Source organism: Chelonoidis abingdonii, chromosome 13 (genome assembly GCF_003597395.2).
Source record: "Chelonoidis abingdonii isolate Lonesome George chromosome 13, CheloAbing_2.0, whole genome shotgun sequence".
In the NCBI taxonomy this organism is placed as follows: domain Eukaryota; kingdom Metazoa; phylum Chordata; order Testudines; family Testudinidae; genus Chelonoidis; species Chelonoidis abingdonii.
This window is the reverse complement of record NC_133781.1, coordinates 18,517,604-18,534,530: the sequence shown is the minus strand read 5'-3', so window position 1 is coordinate 18,534,530 and position 16,927 is coordinate 18,517,604. Positions and strand designations below refer to the sequence as shown.

General features: G+C 45.3%; 3 protein-coding genes across 3 annotated transcripts in view; 2 read left to right on the top strand and 1 right to left on the bottom strand.

Moving 5' to 3' along the window:
• Window positions 1-3,744: 3,744 nt before the first annotated feature.
• Window positions 3,745-10,011, top strand: LOC116827489 (5-hydroxytryptamine receptor 3A-like). Its single transcript, XM_075072082.1, has 6 exons — window positions 3,745-3,762; window positions 4,910-5,019; window positions 6,002-6,171; window positions 7,695-7,855; window positions 9,346-9,556; window positions 9,839-10,011. Exons 1-6 carry the CDS (start codon window positions 3,745-3,747, stop codon window positions 10,009-10,011), a joined length of 843 nt encoding a protein of 280 aa, XP_074928183.1.
• A 2,158-nt stretch (window positions 10,012-12,169) lies between these two features.
• LOC116827497 (ATP synthase peripheral stalk subunit d, mitochondrial-like) lies at window positions 12,170-14,711 on the bottom strand. Its single transcript, XM_075072081.1, has 5 exons — window positions 14,707-14,711; window positions 14,177-14,279; window positions 13,297-13,311; window positions 12,528-12,651; window positions 12,170-12,379 (listed from the first exon to the last, which is right to left on the bottom strand). The coding sequence occupies exons 1-5, from the start codon at window positions 14,709-14,711 to the stop codon at window positions 12,246-12,248; spliced, it is 381 nt and encodes a 126-aa protein (XP_074928182.1). The 3' UTR covers window positions 12,170-12,245.
• Window positions 14,712-16,815: 2,104 nt separating this feature from the next.
• The window catches only part of LOC116832286 (5-hydroxytryptamine receptor 3A-like), a 7,078-nt gene continuing 6,966 nt past the window's right edge, over window positions 16,816-16,927 (top strand). Inside the window, exon 1 of the mRNA XM_075072080.1 lies at window positions 16,816-16,863. Within this exon, the coding sequence (XP_074928181.1) occupies window positions 16,816-16,863 (48 nt within the window). The remainder of the gene's footprint in view (window positions 16,864-16,927) is intronic.

The following is a 16,927-nucleotide window of genomic DNA, read 5'->3' as shown; positions in this document are numbered from 1 at the left end:
ACATCCCTGTGAGCCCTGGATGGATACCCAAAGCTGGCAGGAGTCTCAGGGCTCAGACCCAGCTGGCCCGTGTCCACACTCTGCCCCCAGAGCCAAGGAGGTGAGCAGGCATCAGGGTCCCGCAATGGACATAGGGGCAGGTACAAATTGTTCCAGCAGCCCTGACCTCGTGTATAGTGAGGGTGCTGAGAGCCATTGAACCAAACTTGAATCCTGTAGATCAGAGGTTCTCAAACTGTAGTCCGTGGACTCCCAGTGGTCCATGAACTCTATTCAGGTGGTCCGCGGATCAAGGGGCGGCTCCAGGCCCCAGCACGCCAAGCGTATGCTTGGGGCAGCTTGCAGCGGGAGGCACTCTGCCATTCACCGGGAGGGCAGCAGGCAGGCAGCCTTCAGTGGCATGCCTGCGGAGGGTCCACTGGTCCTGCGGCTCCGGTGGACCTCTTGCAGGCGTGCCTGTGGAGGATCTGCTGGAAGCCATGGGACCAGCGGACTCTCCGCAGGCACGTCTATGGGAGGTCCACCAGAGCTGCGGGACCGGCGACCAGCAGAGCGCCCCCTGCGGCATTCCACCATGCCTGGGGCAGCGAAATGTCTAGAGCCGCCCCTGCGCGGATCATTCCCTCTAAGGTGGCTGCACATGAGAGAATGAAGGGCCACCTACCTAATTAGCGGAGCCATGCAGGTGTGGTTCCGCTAATTAGGTGCCTGGACTCTGGAGAAGATGCACATGTAAGGTGAGGTGGTGCCCTTGGGGGAATAGAGGGTAGGTGGGAGGGGGAAGTGGGGTGAAAAGAGGGCGGGGGGGGGATTTGGGATGTGCAGGGATGTAGTGGCCAAAGAAAGAGTTGACCTTCCAGGGCTGTGGCTGCCGGGGATAGACCCTCCGCCTTCCCAGCCCCAGCTCAGGGAGAGCCGTGGTGGGGGAGAGAGAGCACATCCATCACATCAGAAAGGTAAGGCTACTGATATTAAGATATGAGTTGTGGGCTTTTATTTGTAGAACAAAAAACTTTATTTTTTTTTAATATAGTGCTTTTATCCAAAGAGCTTTACAATAGTTAGCTAACAGTACAAACAACATTTGGAAAGATCAGTAAGGGGTCTGCCAAGACCCTCAGCAATTTTCAAGTGGTCTGTGGAAAAAAAAAAGTTTGAGAACCTCTGCTGTATATGATGAAAACAACTTCAAGCGAGAGGGTGCAGCAACACCCCTAGTTTCAGCACCTGTGCACAAGGCAACCAGAAGCTGCGAAAGCCAATCCATCCTTTTAGCCCTGTGACTGAGGGTTTGTTCACTGCACAGCTGTTGTGGGGGGTGTTGCGGCTGCTATTCAACACATGCATCCCGGGAGGTTTGATTCTGCTGGGTGGGCTTTTGCCAGCATCTCTGCTGGGTGAGGTTTGCACAATCCTAGCCCCCCAAATTCACGCCTTGGTTGTTACTACATTGACTCCCAGAGGTGGGGGATGGAATCTTGCCCATGATGTTCCGGTTTATGGTGCTCCTGGGACTCACTCTCCTAACCAGCAGCGCTCAGTTTAACCATAGCCATGCATGGGCTGTTTGTCTAGTTTCATCTTTCTAAGGCACCCAGGCCATGGGTGAGAGCAGAAAAGGCTGTTCCCAGCTCCCTCTGCTTTAGATCAGCCTCTACAGGGGAAGACGCTCCTGGCTGGGCACCTCATCATCCCAATCCCAGCCCACGGAGGGCTGGCATTGCAGCACGGAGAGGGATCAAGCCCTCGTACTGGTGACCTGTACCCCTCCTCTGCTGCAGCTAGGAGGAGTGAGGAAGTTCAGCCTCCAAGATCCAGCTGGGTCAGAGACTTGGGCATTCTGGGGATGGGGTCCCCCATTGGGGAGCTTTGCCAGACCTAACAGAAGCAGGATTTAGCTCCATGGGTTACAAATACCGAGGATTTGGAGTGGGGGGGGGGGGCAGAATGCTACAGATACTGCTGTAGAGCCTGACTCCCCTGTGTTACATGTGTTAAACCCCACACACTGTATATTTACATATATACTCAGACATACAGGCATATGAGGCAGCTGTGTTTGCTAGACAATAAACTAGTGAAGGAGCAGCTGTGTTCAGCATGGAAGGATCTTCCACATCAAACAACAAACCAGAGAATGCAGAGACAGTCGGGGGACCATGGCAGGCAAGGGAGAACTTTGCAAAGTCACTAACTACCAGTTTAGCCTCTCTCTCTCTCTCTCCACAATACTTAAGACCTCCTCTTTCCACATCTTTTTAGTTTTCAACAGGGTATGTTTTATAAGAGGGATCTGGAGTCATGAGCATCTGGGGTTCCTAAGCTTTGTATAGCCTGAGAAGCACAGAAGTTGGGGGTGTAGAGAATCTAAAGTCAGAAAGATTGAGCTTTAGAGCTGCACCATATAAAGCAGGGCTGGGCAGTTGCGAAGGCGCCAAGCGTATGGGACCTAAACAGTGCAGAGAGCGGTGAAGAATGGACGTCAGGACACAGCCGGCACTTTAAGCAGAGGGAACTAAGGTGGATAAACTGGTGCCAGTACTGAGAGACCATGTAACATTCTTACCAGGAAGGTAGTTTGTTAACTTCATACAAATTTCGGGCTAGGTGACGCTTTTACAGCAAATGATTGACTATTAGGCTGGCTGGCAGTGCTGAAAAGATAAAATGGGCGGGTATCAAAACAAACTGAAAGACATGAAAAATATCAGTGAATCAAAAAAGTTGATTTCAGATCAAACAAAACATGTTTAACCCAGCACATTTTGTTCCCAAGCATTTTCAAAGGACTCCATTCACAAGACAGCCATCCTTAGTTCTTAGGGAGCTTACATGAGATATGGAAGCCCAGGGGACACTTCCCCTCTGCCAGAGTGCAGCAGCAAGGCTGTCCAATAAGCAGCAAGACCCACTTTGGACAAACCTAAAGACAAAAAAGCCCCGATTTATTTTGTGTAAATAAATCCCAACAACAAGCAATACCTTTCAGCAGGGGACTATGGGGTTAAAGTAAATGATTTCTACCATAGTATTGGTCCCATAACATCAGATCCATTAACGGTAAATTCACGAGCTAATCCCAAGAGCCAGCTGAGTGCATTGCACCATTATCATTGAATTCTTCATTTAAAAAAAAAAAAGCCTTCAATTATATAAGCTTCCTTCCTACACTGATTAATATCAAAGCACCAGCTACACCTCAGCTGATAGCCAGTGGCAACTAGCTGTAGCATCAGCTGTACCATTTGCTTCATTAGGAAAAGGGGAATGATGTGGGAAGCATTCTTAGCCATTCTCACTTTGTCTATGGCAACAGGTAAATTAAATTGTAATAGACTCAGGGGAAAACCAGCCGGATTACCCATGAGGAATTTATATTCTCATACATGGATGAAGAAGATTAAGACAGGCACCCTACTCTTGCCAGTGTGAAAGGGGTCAAAGATCTGACAGTGATTTCCTAAAAGATACAGCCCAATGCCTTTTATCCTCTGATGTATTCATATTCCATATTCTGGCTGTGTGATGTATGCTGAGATCCTGCCTGGTATTGTTCTGATAAAATGAATTTGGATGTAACCAGGCTTTCATTTTATTTCCACAGGTGCTGCCCCAGAGCAGCTCTGTAAGTACGATGACGTTATTCAGTATCTGAATATCTCTTCTGAAAAGGCACCCCAACTACATGGAATACCCAAAAAAAATTGGAAAGACCCATTGAAAGTGAAGATTCTATTTGCACTGATGTCCATTCTCTCAGTGGTAAGGAAACAAACATTATTATTTTTTATAGTAGGAAATATTGTGGAGATTGAAAAGCTGAGGCAGCTGATGATTTTAAAGTGAGTGAGTGACTCTTCTCTCACTCATACCAGTGCAAATCAGGAGTCACTCCACTATTACTGCCACTGATGTGAAAGGGTAGAACCCGCACCTTAGGTCTTCTTCTCCAGACTTTATGGGTCTGGTTTGAAAGTAAAATCCAGAGCAATGTATGGTTGGAGGCGCCAGGTGTAAAATAGTTTGTCACATCTGCACAAATGGAAAGGTTTTTTAAAATTGCTTTAGTGCTCATCACATGTTGAACAGGTGTCACATTAAAATGAGCTCTAAAAGATCAAAGTCCAGGGCAAGATTCATTTCTCTAGCAGCCTCCTATCCACTTTTTAAATGGCCTGTTAAGCTGCATTGTGTTGCCAAAGCACTGCAAAGTTGTCCAAGAATACTCAGGAATTTGGCCCTTGATTTGTATTCATCTGAACGTCTCTCTTTTTCTGTTTCTTCCCACCCCCCCCCCAACTCTTAAAAGGGAAACATCTCTGCTTAGCCTGGGTAAAGGGAACCCATGTTATTAGCCGGTGTTACAGCAAAGAGGAGGGGGGGGAGGGGGAGGGGAGAGTGAGGAGACACGGTAATTCTTGTTTGGTTTTGCCTTCCTTATATATCAGGGATCAGAATCGGTAGATTTGATTTTCCTGAGCCGTGTTGCAATATTTCTCCTGCTCTGGGTCCTCTCCCAGCACAGATTTACATAGCCAGGTGTATTTTATCAGGCAACTGCTCTTTCCAAACATTGAACTTTACCCTTCCAACCCACGCCTCAGTTTTGTAAGACCAAGAAAAGTATGTTCTTGGTCTGTCCTGATTTTCTCATATCTCGGACACCCATCACGCCATCATTGTAAGAAGAACGCTGAACAGCCTCTGTGTTCTGTACCTATCTTAGTTAATGAAATCATGATAATCACTTTCCCATTTTGTTTCTCTAGACTGAAAAGCTTCAAACTGTCACTGTCTGTTTCTTGGTGAATATGGTAGGAGCCTTTCTCCGTAAAACCAAAGCTATTTTGTTTGTGCTGAGAGTCCAGAAACTGTTTCCATTCTGTGATTTATTTTTTTTTTCCCCTAGGAGTGGGAAAACGTCTTTGTGACTTGGAATCCTCGGGATTTCTGTAACATTTCCAAGCTCAAACTGCCAGTGGATACAATTTGGTCCCCGTATATCATCATTTATGAACAGTAAGACTCTCCCTGGCTGATTTCAACTTGCTGCCGTAGGAGGTATAATTACAAGGGACATGACTGGTGCCACTGAGATCAGTGGGACTAGCGCATCTGAGTGAGGTTTACTCACGTAAGCAAAGGTTTTGCAGGATGAATTGCGGGGGGGGGGAGGGGCAGAGGGTGGAATAGCTAAGAATCAATCAATCAAACAAACAAATCTCATGACAATAAGAAAATATTCATTAAATAAAACTGTGGGTTTTTTTAGTCCCTGAGTGAGGGGGCACTAGTAGAGCATGTGCAGGCTATGCGAAATCTGACAGACAGGGAAGCCAATCAAAAGGAGACAGACTCCAACAGCATATCTTAGTGACTCCTGTCACTGTTTATTCTGGAGGTCCAGGAGATCCCCGCTGTATTATGATACTTGGTATTGTCCCTAAATGATTAAATATTATTTGTTGAGAACAGCTGTGTGCTCAGCACTACACAAGACACAAATAAGACATAGGGCCTGATTCTGCTCTCACTTATATGGTAGAAATTCAGCTGATGTCAATAGTTAGAGGGTGGAAGCAGTGTGAGATCAGAATTAGGTCAACAGTCCCTGGTCCAATGGGGCAAGTGTGTCATATGTCCTTGAATGTCGCTCCTGTCTCATCTAGCATGTTAATGGGGTGCACGGCAAGTCTCGGTGTAGATGGGGGTTATCAGCCCTTCTCTGTGCCCCAGACTTTCTCTGCTTGCATTCTCTCTTCCCGTCTCTCCTATCTCCTCTCATAGCTTTTTTGTCCTCCCCTGTTTGTTTTAAATCTCTCATCCCTTGTTACTTGCTGTCACTCACCCTCTCTCTTCTGCTTCCTGTTTTATGTAGTAAGGTTCACTGACCATTCAAAGCCAGACTAACAGTGAGTTTGCAAATAGAATGCTCGTTGCAGATCGAAGACAATATTTTGACATTTTACTTTTCTTTGTTTTGGAACATTGGTTCCTTCAGTGTGGATGAAGAGAAATTCCTCAACAGACCCTATCTGTCCATCACTCACAACGGCATCATTACCATAACCCAAGAGCACCGTGTCACCATAGCATGCAACTTGAAGATGCACAAGTTTCCATTTGACACCCAGACATGCAGCATAACCCTCTTCTCAGACATAGTACAAGGTATGTCTATTCTTATTCACTTTTACTACAACCAGACTGGATTTGCTGGTGCTGGCCACTGTCCACAACAAGACAATGGACTAGTTGGATCACAGGTCTGATCTGTAATTGAATTTTTATGTTCACTACTCAACAGTGTCCATTGTGTTAAAAAAAATTACAAAGCAAGAGGAAAACTGGGCTATGGCAAGATCTCCCACTATGGAGTCTCCTATATGTTTATCTCTGGAAGAATCTAGGTTCTGCCTCTGCAAAGCCTTTACCCCCAGGAGTGGTCAGCTTGGTCAGATGACTAGTCCCACTTACTGCAATAGGGATTAATTGAGTTTGCAAGGTCTAGTCCTTAAAATGTGCATGAGGGTCTAGATTCAAAATAGAACTCCAAGGGCTGAAGTTGAGAGGACTACTCACATGACTGAGAAAGGGCTGCAGAATGGGACCTAGACGTAGAGATTTGAGTTCCAGGCTAGAGATCTAGGGTCTGGACTGCCGCATGCTTTCTTATTTTATCCCCATGGTAGGCACAGAAATGGAGAGGCAAGACTTACTTTCAAGTACGATCTTTTATTGTTTGCACAGCACAGGTGTCCATTTATCTACAACTATTCTAATAATTCAGTTTCACTTGAAAAATCAATTGGCTTCATTAAACTAAAGGTAACAAATGTTCATGACATTCCTGGAGTTTAAAGCCAGAAGGGACCATTAGATCATCTAATCTGACCTTCTGTGTCTCTCAGGCCATTCAGTGTCACCCAGTTACCACTGAATTGAGTCCAATAACTTGTGTTTGGCTAAAGCAGCTCTTCCAGTCAGCCAGTCTCAATGTGAAGAGGAAACTCTTTGCTAGGAATGTAAGTAGTAAACAGACCCAGTTCACATCCAGGAGTGAAACATTTCAGGGAAGAGGGCTAGCCATCTCGGTATCTAGACAGATATTTTTCTCAAAAAAATGCTCCATTTGCACAGTTGCCACCACAGTGAGTCTGTGAACAAGAGGCCCAGACAGTAGCTACTCCCAAGTATTTATGGAAGCACAGCAAAGAGACAGCCACTGCCAACTGCTCTCCTAAGTGCTTCATCTAAAGCTCATTCGAGTCAGTGGAAAGACTCCCACTGACTTCATTAGGATTTGGATCAAGGCCATAAGATGGGAGATGGATACTTGGTTGAATTCTAAGACCAATGGAGTTATGAAACTCCTGCTGTCAGCAGACATCTGTTCCCATTTAAGCAGTGACCTGTGGGCTGGATTCTGATCTCATAGTGTTGTAACTCTATTGATTTCAATGAAGTCATTCCTGGTTTACCCTGGAGTAAGAATCAAGCTTCAAGTACACAACTAGTTCTGTTTTGGGCAAGAGATGTAATTTTCCCATCAAGGGTGGGTGGCTGGGTGGTCTTAACCTTCTCTTCCCTCCTTCTGAATACACACTCAGACTGTGGAAGTATATTTGAACTCCCTGTACTGAGAAAGGAACAACCTTTAAACCACCGCGTCTTCACTTTCTTTCCTTAAACAGCAACAGACATTATATTCCTGCCCAATCAGACAACAGAAGAGGTGAATAAAAACAGCAAATTTTATCAGTTGACCGATGGAGAATGGAAGTTCACAAACATAAACATTATACCAGACGTACAATGGAACTATGAGGAAACCTCTAATTTGATCAGCTATGAGGTATTGCATCATCAGTGAATTTCGCATACTATATACTTCATTCATTGATTTATTATTAACACTACCACCTCTGAACATCAGGGCTCAGCTACAAACTAAAAACACAACCCAAGCAAAATCTAATCATCATTAAAGAACTAACTCCCACAATTACAAAAACACATTCCCCACCAGGCAAAGCACTTTATAAGTATAGGTATTTTAACAAAAGATCCAGGGAGATATATATTATTCACTTATGCCCAAGAGTTAATTTTCCTACCTCAGCAAGTTTGTGGGGGTCTAAAATCTCAAAACAGAATGATCTGATAAAAATCAAAGTTACATATCTCTAAACAGAGGTCTCAGAATGTGGCACCTCTGCTCCCTCTGCCTGACCCCTACAATGTAGATCTGTAGAGCTAAATCAAGAAAGAGCACAATCTGCTGCTCATACCAAGTGCTCTGTTCTGCAAGGAGTTCATGGGGGAAATAGGCAACTCCCATGTCTACATGGGAGAACTACAGCAGTCTCACAAATCCAGCAGCACATGTGCCCATGACAACTCATGGTACCAGTTCCACTGCCACATTCCTAGCATCTCGCTTCTAACGATGCAGGAGGCAAGGACAAAAAGAGGTGGAACCAAAGCAGTCTACTGTGCAAGACAGATCATGCTTTAGCAAAATGACCTTTGACAGCACAGCTCTCATAGGAGCATATGGGGTCAGAAATTAATGCTGGCAAGTCGCTGGATTCCTTCATAGCTTGTAACAAAATAAATTCTTCATGATGGAGCCAGATCCTCCATAGATACCAATGCTATAGCTCCATTGACATCACTGGAGCTGCATTGATTTATACCAGCTGAGAATGTGGGCTAAGGCAGTTTCATCTTCCTTTGAGGCATCTAGTATAGGCCACTCTGAGCCAGCTTACTGCACTAATTGGACCTTTTTGTCCGCTCCATTTTGAATGGGTGTGTTAAGAGGAGTAGAAGGAAAAAAAAAAAAAGAGAGGTGAGGGCATATGTATTCAATAGACAGGTGTGCATGAATATTCATACAGAGAATACCAGTAGGAAAATAGCAAAAGTGCATAGAACATCATAGGGCTCAACCCAAAGGGAGGGCAAAGGGGGCCAGATGAAGTGTCTGGAAGTAGGTGGTAGAAAGAGATGGGCAGGTAAGACAGAATTAGCAGGACAGGTGAAAGAAGTGTCAGACTACGAGAGTAGTGGAACTTGGGGTTAGAGGGTAGGGAGCGAGCAGGAAATGAAGGTAAGAAAACAAGGAAAGAAAGCTGAGGTCAGGATGAGGGTGAGTGTTTATGGCTGGCACTTGAACCTTGGGATGCCCTAAAGCATAAGAAGCCCACTGGGGCCTGTTCCCTCCTTTGAGTTGATAGCTTGGACGCCAACCACAGTAGGAGGAAGAGTCTGTCTCGTCCCATCGGGACCAGCACTAACCCAGACCATTCTATTATTTCATGTTTGTCTTGTTCCTTCCAGATCTCCATGAAGAGACGACCCATTTTATACGTTTTGAACCTTATCTTCCCAACATGTGCTCTCTACTTATTGGATATGACTATTTTGTTCAGCAGCAGCTCTTATGAGGACAAGATCAGTTTCCAGCTGTCACTCATCCTTGGAGAGTCTGTGTTAGCTCTGATTCTTAATGACATTATTCCTACTTCTTCCGATGACCCACCCATAATAGGTACTTGTCTTTATTGAGTAAAAGTTACTGTATATTAGACATGCACTGGATGTAAGGAAGAGAGCAGAGTACAAACATGTCGCCTATTAAAGATAGTAAGAAGAGGAACACTAATCACTGCAGTAGAGCTGTAATGCTAGAAGTCCCTATTCAGAGCAGTTTCTGGACTTGGGGCACTACATTTCTTCTATTAAGCAGAAGCCCACACTAGATAGAATTATGGATCTAAAGGAAGTAAGGCAGAGAGTTTATCAATCACAACCTCTTCATCTTGTTTTCCAGTGATGTTTTTCATAGGTGTCTTTGTCCTAATGATTATGGGTGTATTGGAGACCTGCCTGTTAATGCAGCTGAAGAAGAAACCCCTACACCCTTTACTCAAGGCTATCAAACTGCTGAGATGCCGCAAGCAAGCTAGAACAGCATCCGGAAACCTCCTAAGCAAGCACAGTTAGTGTTTGGTTACCTACATTTGAATACTCTGTATCTAGTAATAAGGTTCTGTTGGTAGGGAGCCCCTTATCTCTGGAAATCAATCATGCTAGCAGGCTTAGAACCCGTCTCCATTGTGTTTCAGGCCACATTTGATCATAAAGTCATACACAAGTTAAGACATTTACCTCTCAACGTCATCATGGTGCATATATTATAAGAATCATATATGTATAGGCAACATATGTATACAAAAGAGCTGCACCTTTGTTATTTATGTAGGCTCAGCTGTAAACCCAGCCCTACGCAGAGTCCAACAACTCTGGCTACCCCCACAAGCCCATTTAGCGAGAACAGTCCCTGAGATTTTCTGATAGTTTTTATTAAAACTTCATACATTTTTCTACCAAGCAAATAAAGTCAAGTTTAGCATCATGCAGGCCTCTGCTCTTGTCCACAATTTCTCCTAATGTATATTTACATTTGGCTGCTGTTCTGTCCACTGTAGAAGATTCACTGACTGAGATGGCCAGGGGACAAGAGGAGAGGACGGATTCAAGCCCACTTGGAAAGGGAAATACAGAACTACCTATGCTTAAGGAAAGAATCAGTGCAGAAGGGCAGCAAATTGGGACCCAGGCAGAGCTACAGGAGTGCGAGTCAGCTCTGCTAGTTCTGGATAAGGTACTTTTCTGCAGTCATTTGCTTTTATCACTACTGTTTTTCATCATCATTATTGTACAATGGAGCAGTTAAATGTGGGCTAATTGCCTTTTCTAATACTTGCTTGCCCCAACCTCCTCCCTAACAAGGTTTTCCTGCTTCTTATGCTTGAATTAAGCTGTGTGCTGCATGTCTGAATAACAGTGCAATTCTGCAGGGCAGGAGCCTTGTTCGTGCATGTGCTTTGTAAAGCAATGTGTACGCCTAAGGCATCCCATCAATAAATAAGATACCTGAATAAAATACATTCATGGAGCTAGAGTTCCAGCTGACAGGGAATTACTGGAGTAGGTATAAGTCATCTTAGCTGTACCTCTCAAAAGTGCTGAACAATACATGGAGATTCGGAGGGAACAAACAAACATGAAATAGCACAATAGACTAGATTAGTGCTGGTTGACGGGATGAGACAGGCTCCTCCAACTGTGATTGGAGTCCAGGCTACCACTATCAACTCAAAGGAGAGAACAGGCCAGGGTGGGCTCCCTACCCTCAACTACAGCCCAGGATGCAAGTTTATAGGAGAATAATCAGCTCCAGAGGAAAAAGTATATTTACCGTAGCACAAATCCCAACCAGGTTAGTGCCAGTCACAGGACAAGCCACATCCCTCCCTCTACAGCCAGGATGTCCCTCTCCTACCCCCTGCTGAGGCAGCATGGCATAATTGCACAGCTACATAATAGTTGCCAAGGCACAAGCGCAGCTGGCACATTCAAGCTGTGGGGGAAGAAAACTGCTGTACGCTTTGCCAGGTTTGTAAGCAGATCCAATGAGCGTATCATGGACAGGCGACAGAGAGATGTTTGCACATGTAATACAGAAAAGAGCTGAAAATTAAACTGGGCTGATCATTTGTGTGGCTGGACTGTTATCTCAGTCACCCAAACCACCTTGGATTTAACCCAGGGGTAGGCAAGCTATGGCACGTGTGCCAAAGCCGGCACACAAGCTGATTTTCAGTGGCACTCACACTGACTGGGTCCTGGCCACCAGTCTGGGGGGCTCTGCACTTTAATTTAATTTTAAATGAAGCTTCTTAAACATTTTAAAACCTTATTTACTTTACATACTACAATAGTTTAGTTATATATTACAGACTTATAGAAAGAGACCTTCTAAAAACGTTAACATGTATTACTGGCACACAAAACCTTAAATTAGAGTGAATAAATGAAGACTCGGCACAGCACTTCTGAAAGGTTGCCGACCCCTGGGTTAACCTGAACAGCAAGAACAGGAAGAGTATTCTACAAACACTAAATTTTGGTATCTTGCTTGGAAGACTCAATCCTGTCCTCCTTCAGGAACTATCCCCACCCTGTAAAGTGCAGAGCCTCTAAAACCAATTGCCTACTTATTTCAGGGCATTTGTCACTCACTTAAAAAAAAACAAAAAAACCACATCTCCTAGTGGATTTAATCTTTTGGTTTTGAAACCAAGACGAGACACGTTGCTGAAGCCCTGTACAATTACTTTATTTAAAAGATTCTAGAGAATTTGACAGTTACCAGAAACTGCTTTCAGACAGATTTACAGGTCTTCAATAGGTTTATGTGGCCAATATGGATACTTCTCCTTGTCCAGTTTCGTTTCAGGAAAGACCTTATTCAAGTCCTCAAATGTCATTTGATCAAATGGAATCATGGTTATGAACTTCTCGAGCTTGAAGTGGGTGGAGAGACAAGAAAATGTTAAAGTCAGATGTAAGTAAGAGTTCAACTTAAACTAAATGTATAATTAGAAATTAAAACAAGGTTGCATGCCAAGCTGCCTTAAACATGAAATTCACAGGGTAGAAACCATCAAACCTACCTCTTTCTAAAGACTGCACAATACGGGATTTAGAGGCCTGCGCATATTCAGCAGCAATTTTAGCCTGCAAGAGAACAAAGGATTTGGTGAGCACATTAATCCTAGATTGTTTCTGGCAGTGAAGCTGTGACTCTCATCCTATTTCACTTTAGCCATGGAAAAGGAGTCACCATTCTCATCTTAAATCTTCCGTAAAGAGGCACGGACCTTAAAATACCATTTGCTTTAAATAAAAAAGCTACAGGCTCTTGGGGCTGACAAATTCTCTGGCTAAAGACAACATCGATGACCTGAGTAGAACCCCGGCATTTATGTTACACCCACCTTCCTCTTTCGCACAGAGGAGGAGCCCATAGAATAGAAGTCCCACTGTGCAATGTTCCATCTTGACCCCTGCAGGCTCCAAGAACTCCAACTCCACATTAAAAAGGAGTCAGGCCTACTTTATGCAACTTAGGTGCATCCTTTGGGCTGCTGACAAGATGCCAATATGCTCCTCAGTTGATCAGAGTTTCACTGCCTCTGTCTTATACTAATTTCAAGTTTATTACACCAGAAGAGCAAGCAGAACTGCAGTCCAGTCCTGGACTCTAAATCCCCGAGTGTGGTCTTGTATAGGTAGAGAGAACTACTCTTGCTCAAAAGCTGCCTATATGCACAAACCCAGACTTGCGGCTCCTGCACCTCAGCACAAACCCACCAGCAGACTTCAAGTGAGAATTCTTCTATACCTCTTCAAATATCAAAGAGAAACCACAGGCTCAGAAACCTTTAATGCATTGTACTGTACATTCAAAAAATAAATCCTAAATGTGTTACCTCTCAATTCTGTTGAAGCCGTGCATGCTCCCAGAGCGACTATTTCCCCAACAGCCAGACTAGTGCTCTTTGGCACTTGGGAATCAGCAGAGAATAGGGAAGCTCTGATTATATACTCTTTCCTCAGGCCACTTCTACACTTACAGCCGGGAAAACCTGTACAGGTTGTAAGAGAAAAAGCATGAGCTTTATGCCACTGGAGGATCACCCTCCACTAAAATGACCCCTCCTATGGTTAGCTATGCCAGCTTTTCAGCTGTTTTGTGCTAGCCGTGTGATGTAAAGCAGCTGGGGCCGGTGCTACCATTTAGGCAGCCTAGGCAATCGGCTAGGGTGCCAGGATTATTGAGGGGGCGGCATTTTGCCTGGGGGGCGGCAGGCGGCTCCGGTTGACCTGCCGCAGGCATGCCTGCGGAGGGTCTGTTGGTCTGCGGTTCCGGTGGAGCTGCCGCAGTCATGCCTGAGAACAGTCGACTGCTCCTGCGGCTCCGGTGGACCTCCTGCAGGCATGCCTGCGGCAGATCCACCGGAGCTGCGGACCAACAGACCATCCGCAGGCATGCCTGCGGCAGCTCCACCGGAGCTGTGGGATCAGCGCAGGGGGCGGCGAAATGGCTGTGCACCTAGGGCACAAGAAACCCTGGCGCCAGTCCTGAATGCAGCTACATACTACAGCACAGGACCTGGGCCAATACCTCCTAATAATCTCTCCTAGCACCCAGTCTGCTAGAGAAAAAGTTCATAGTTCTGTGTCTTTTAAATCAGATACGAGCAGTCTCCACTTGGATTTCAAAACAGCGGCAACATCTAACTGAGGACGAGACTCTCACCTTCCTTTCAAACTCATCCACTATGCCAGCCTTAGCAACTGCAGTCTTGTAATAAACCCAATCAATAGCTGGGGATGGGGGCTTCTCTGGCAAGGAGGTCAACCTGTACAGGTGGAGCAGAAGAGCTGATAGAACAACCCCCAGTAATTTCAGAGAGCTCCCAGTTCCAGTTGTTATGGGATAAGAGGGAAGGTCCTTTCATGGATTGAGAACTGTTGAAAAGACAGGGAACAAAGAGGAGGAATAAAGAGTAAATTCTGAGAACGGAGAGGAGTAACTAGTGGTGTTCCCAAAGGGCAAATCCTATTCAACTTATTTATAAATGATCTGGAGAAAGGGGTAAAAAGTGAGGTGGCAAAATTTGCAGATGATACTAAACTGCTCAAGATAATTAAGACCAAAGCAGACTGTGAAGAACTTCAAAAAGATCTCACAAAACTAAATGACTGGGCAAACAAATATGGCAATGAAATTTCATGTGGATATATGTAAAGTATGCACATTGGAAAAATAACCCCAACTATACATACACCATGATGGGGTCAATTTAGCTACAATCAATCGCGAAAAAGGAGTCTAGGAGTCATCGTGAGAATAGTTCTCTGAAGATGTCACGCAGTGCGCAGGAGGCGGTCAAAAAAGCGAACCAGGATGTTCAGGAATCATTGAAAAAGGGGATAGAGAATCAGACAGGAACATCTTTACTGCCCTTATATAAAGTCCATGGATACGCCCAACATCTCAAATCACTGTGTAACAGAATTGTGGTTCCTCATCTGAAAGATATATAACTGGCACTAGAAAGGTTTCAGAGAAGGGCAACTATAAATGATCGGCGTGTTTGAACGAGTCCATATTTTGAAGGAGGAGATTGAAAGGTAGCTCAGGACTTTTCGCTTGGAAACGGAGACAAACTAGGGGGAATATGATTAGAGGTATACTAAAATCATGAGTGATGTGGAGAATGTAATAAGGAAACATCTTATTTACTTGTTTCCTACTAGATATCAGAACTAGGGCACGACCGAATCAAAAAGAAAGTGTCTTCTTACAAGCCACACGTCAACCTTACTGGACCTCTTGCCTGAGGAGGTTGTGAAGGCTAGGACTATAACAGGGTTTAAAAGAGAGCTAGATAAATTCATGGAGGTTAAGTCCATCAAAGGCTATTAGTCAGGATGGTAACGAATGGTGTCCCTAGCCTCTGTTTGTCAGAGGGTGGAGATGGATGGCAGGAGAGAGATCATTACCTCTCAGGTTCACTCCCTCTAGGGCACCTGGTATCGGCCATTGTCAGTAGACAGGATACAGGGCTAGATGGATCTTTGGTCTGACCCAGTAAGGACATTCTTATGTTCACACAGGGCAACACTGCAGTACCCATTCCCTCCCCCTCCCCCTGACCATCATTAGACCCCAGGGTAGCAAGTATGCTACTTATAGTTGACAATATTTTCAGTCTCCTCATTAATGCGGAAATGGCAATAAAGCAGCCACACAAAATTCTGCACACCTACATTTGCCTTTTGGGGGCAAGGGTGGTGGATGGGCAAGTACAATACTCTCAGTTTTTTCATCATGAATAATGGTAGGAGCAGGCAAGGAGAGTTCGTGAATGGGATGGTTTGTTTTCATTACAGTTTTGCAAGGATGACAAAAGGTTTTAAAAAAAGAAAGATAATAAACATGGAAACACTTCAAGCCAGGGGGTGCAGCAGCACCTCTAGTTCCAGCACCTGTGCACCAGGCAACCAGAGGCTCTGAAAGCCAATCTGCCCTTTTAGCCACATGGCTCAGGGTTTGTTCTCCACACAGCTGTTGGAGGGGGGGTGTCGCTATTCAACACATGCACCCTGGGAGATCTGACTCTGTTGAGTGGGCTTTTGCCAGCATCTCTGCTGGGTAAGGTTGCACAATCCTAGCCCAGCAAATTTACACCTTGGTTGTTACCACACTGACTCCCACGAGGAGGGGAATGCAGTAAGGGTGGAATTCGGCCCATGATGTTCTGGATTATGGTGCTCCTGGACTCACCCGCCTTTCCAGCAACACTCAGTTTAACCACAGCCATGCATGGGCTGTTTGGCTACTTTCATCTTTCCAAGGCACCCAGGCCATGGGGGAGAGCAGAAAAGGCTGGTCCCAACTCCCCCTGCTTTAGATCAACCTCTACAGGGGAAGACACCCCTGGCTGGACACCAAGACTCATCCCAACACCAGCCCATCAAGGGCTGGCCAGACTGTGCAGAGAGGGGCTGAGCTGGGGAGGGGAACCCCTCTCCCCAGGTGACCTGTACCCCTCCTCTGCTCCAGCTGGGTTGAGTGAGGTCGTTCAGCCTCCATGATCTAGCTGGAACAGGGAGCTGGAGATTCTGGGGGTGGAGTCTCCACCCTTGGGGAGTTTTGCCAGGATCTAACAAAAGCAGGATTTGGCTCCAGGGGTTACAATCAGAGGACTGGGGGGAGGAGGGAATGATACAGCGGGTGCCCTAGAGCCTGACTCCACTGTGGCACTTACACCCCACACACTGTATATTTACATATATACACACACAGCCAGTTGAATCTCAGACATACAAGCATATGAGCCAGCTGTGTTTGCTAGATAATAAACTAGTGAAGGAGCAGCTGTGTTCAGCATGGAAGGATCTTCCACATCAAACAACAAACCAGAGAATGCAGAGACAGTCAGGGGGACCATGGCAGGCAAGGGAGAACTTTGCAAAGTCACTAACTACCAGTTTAGCCTCT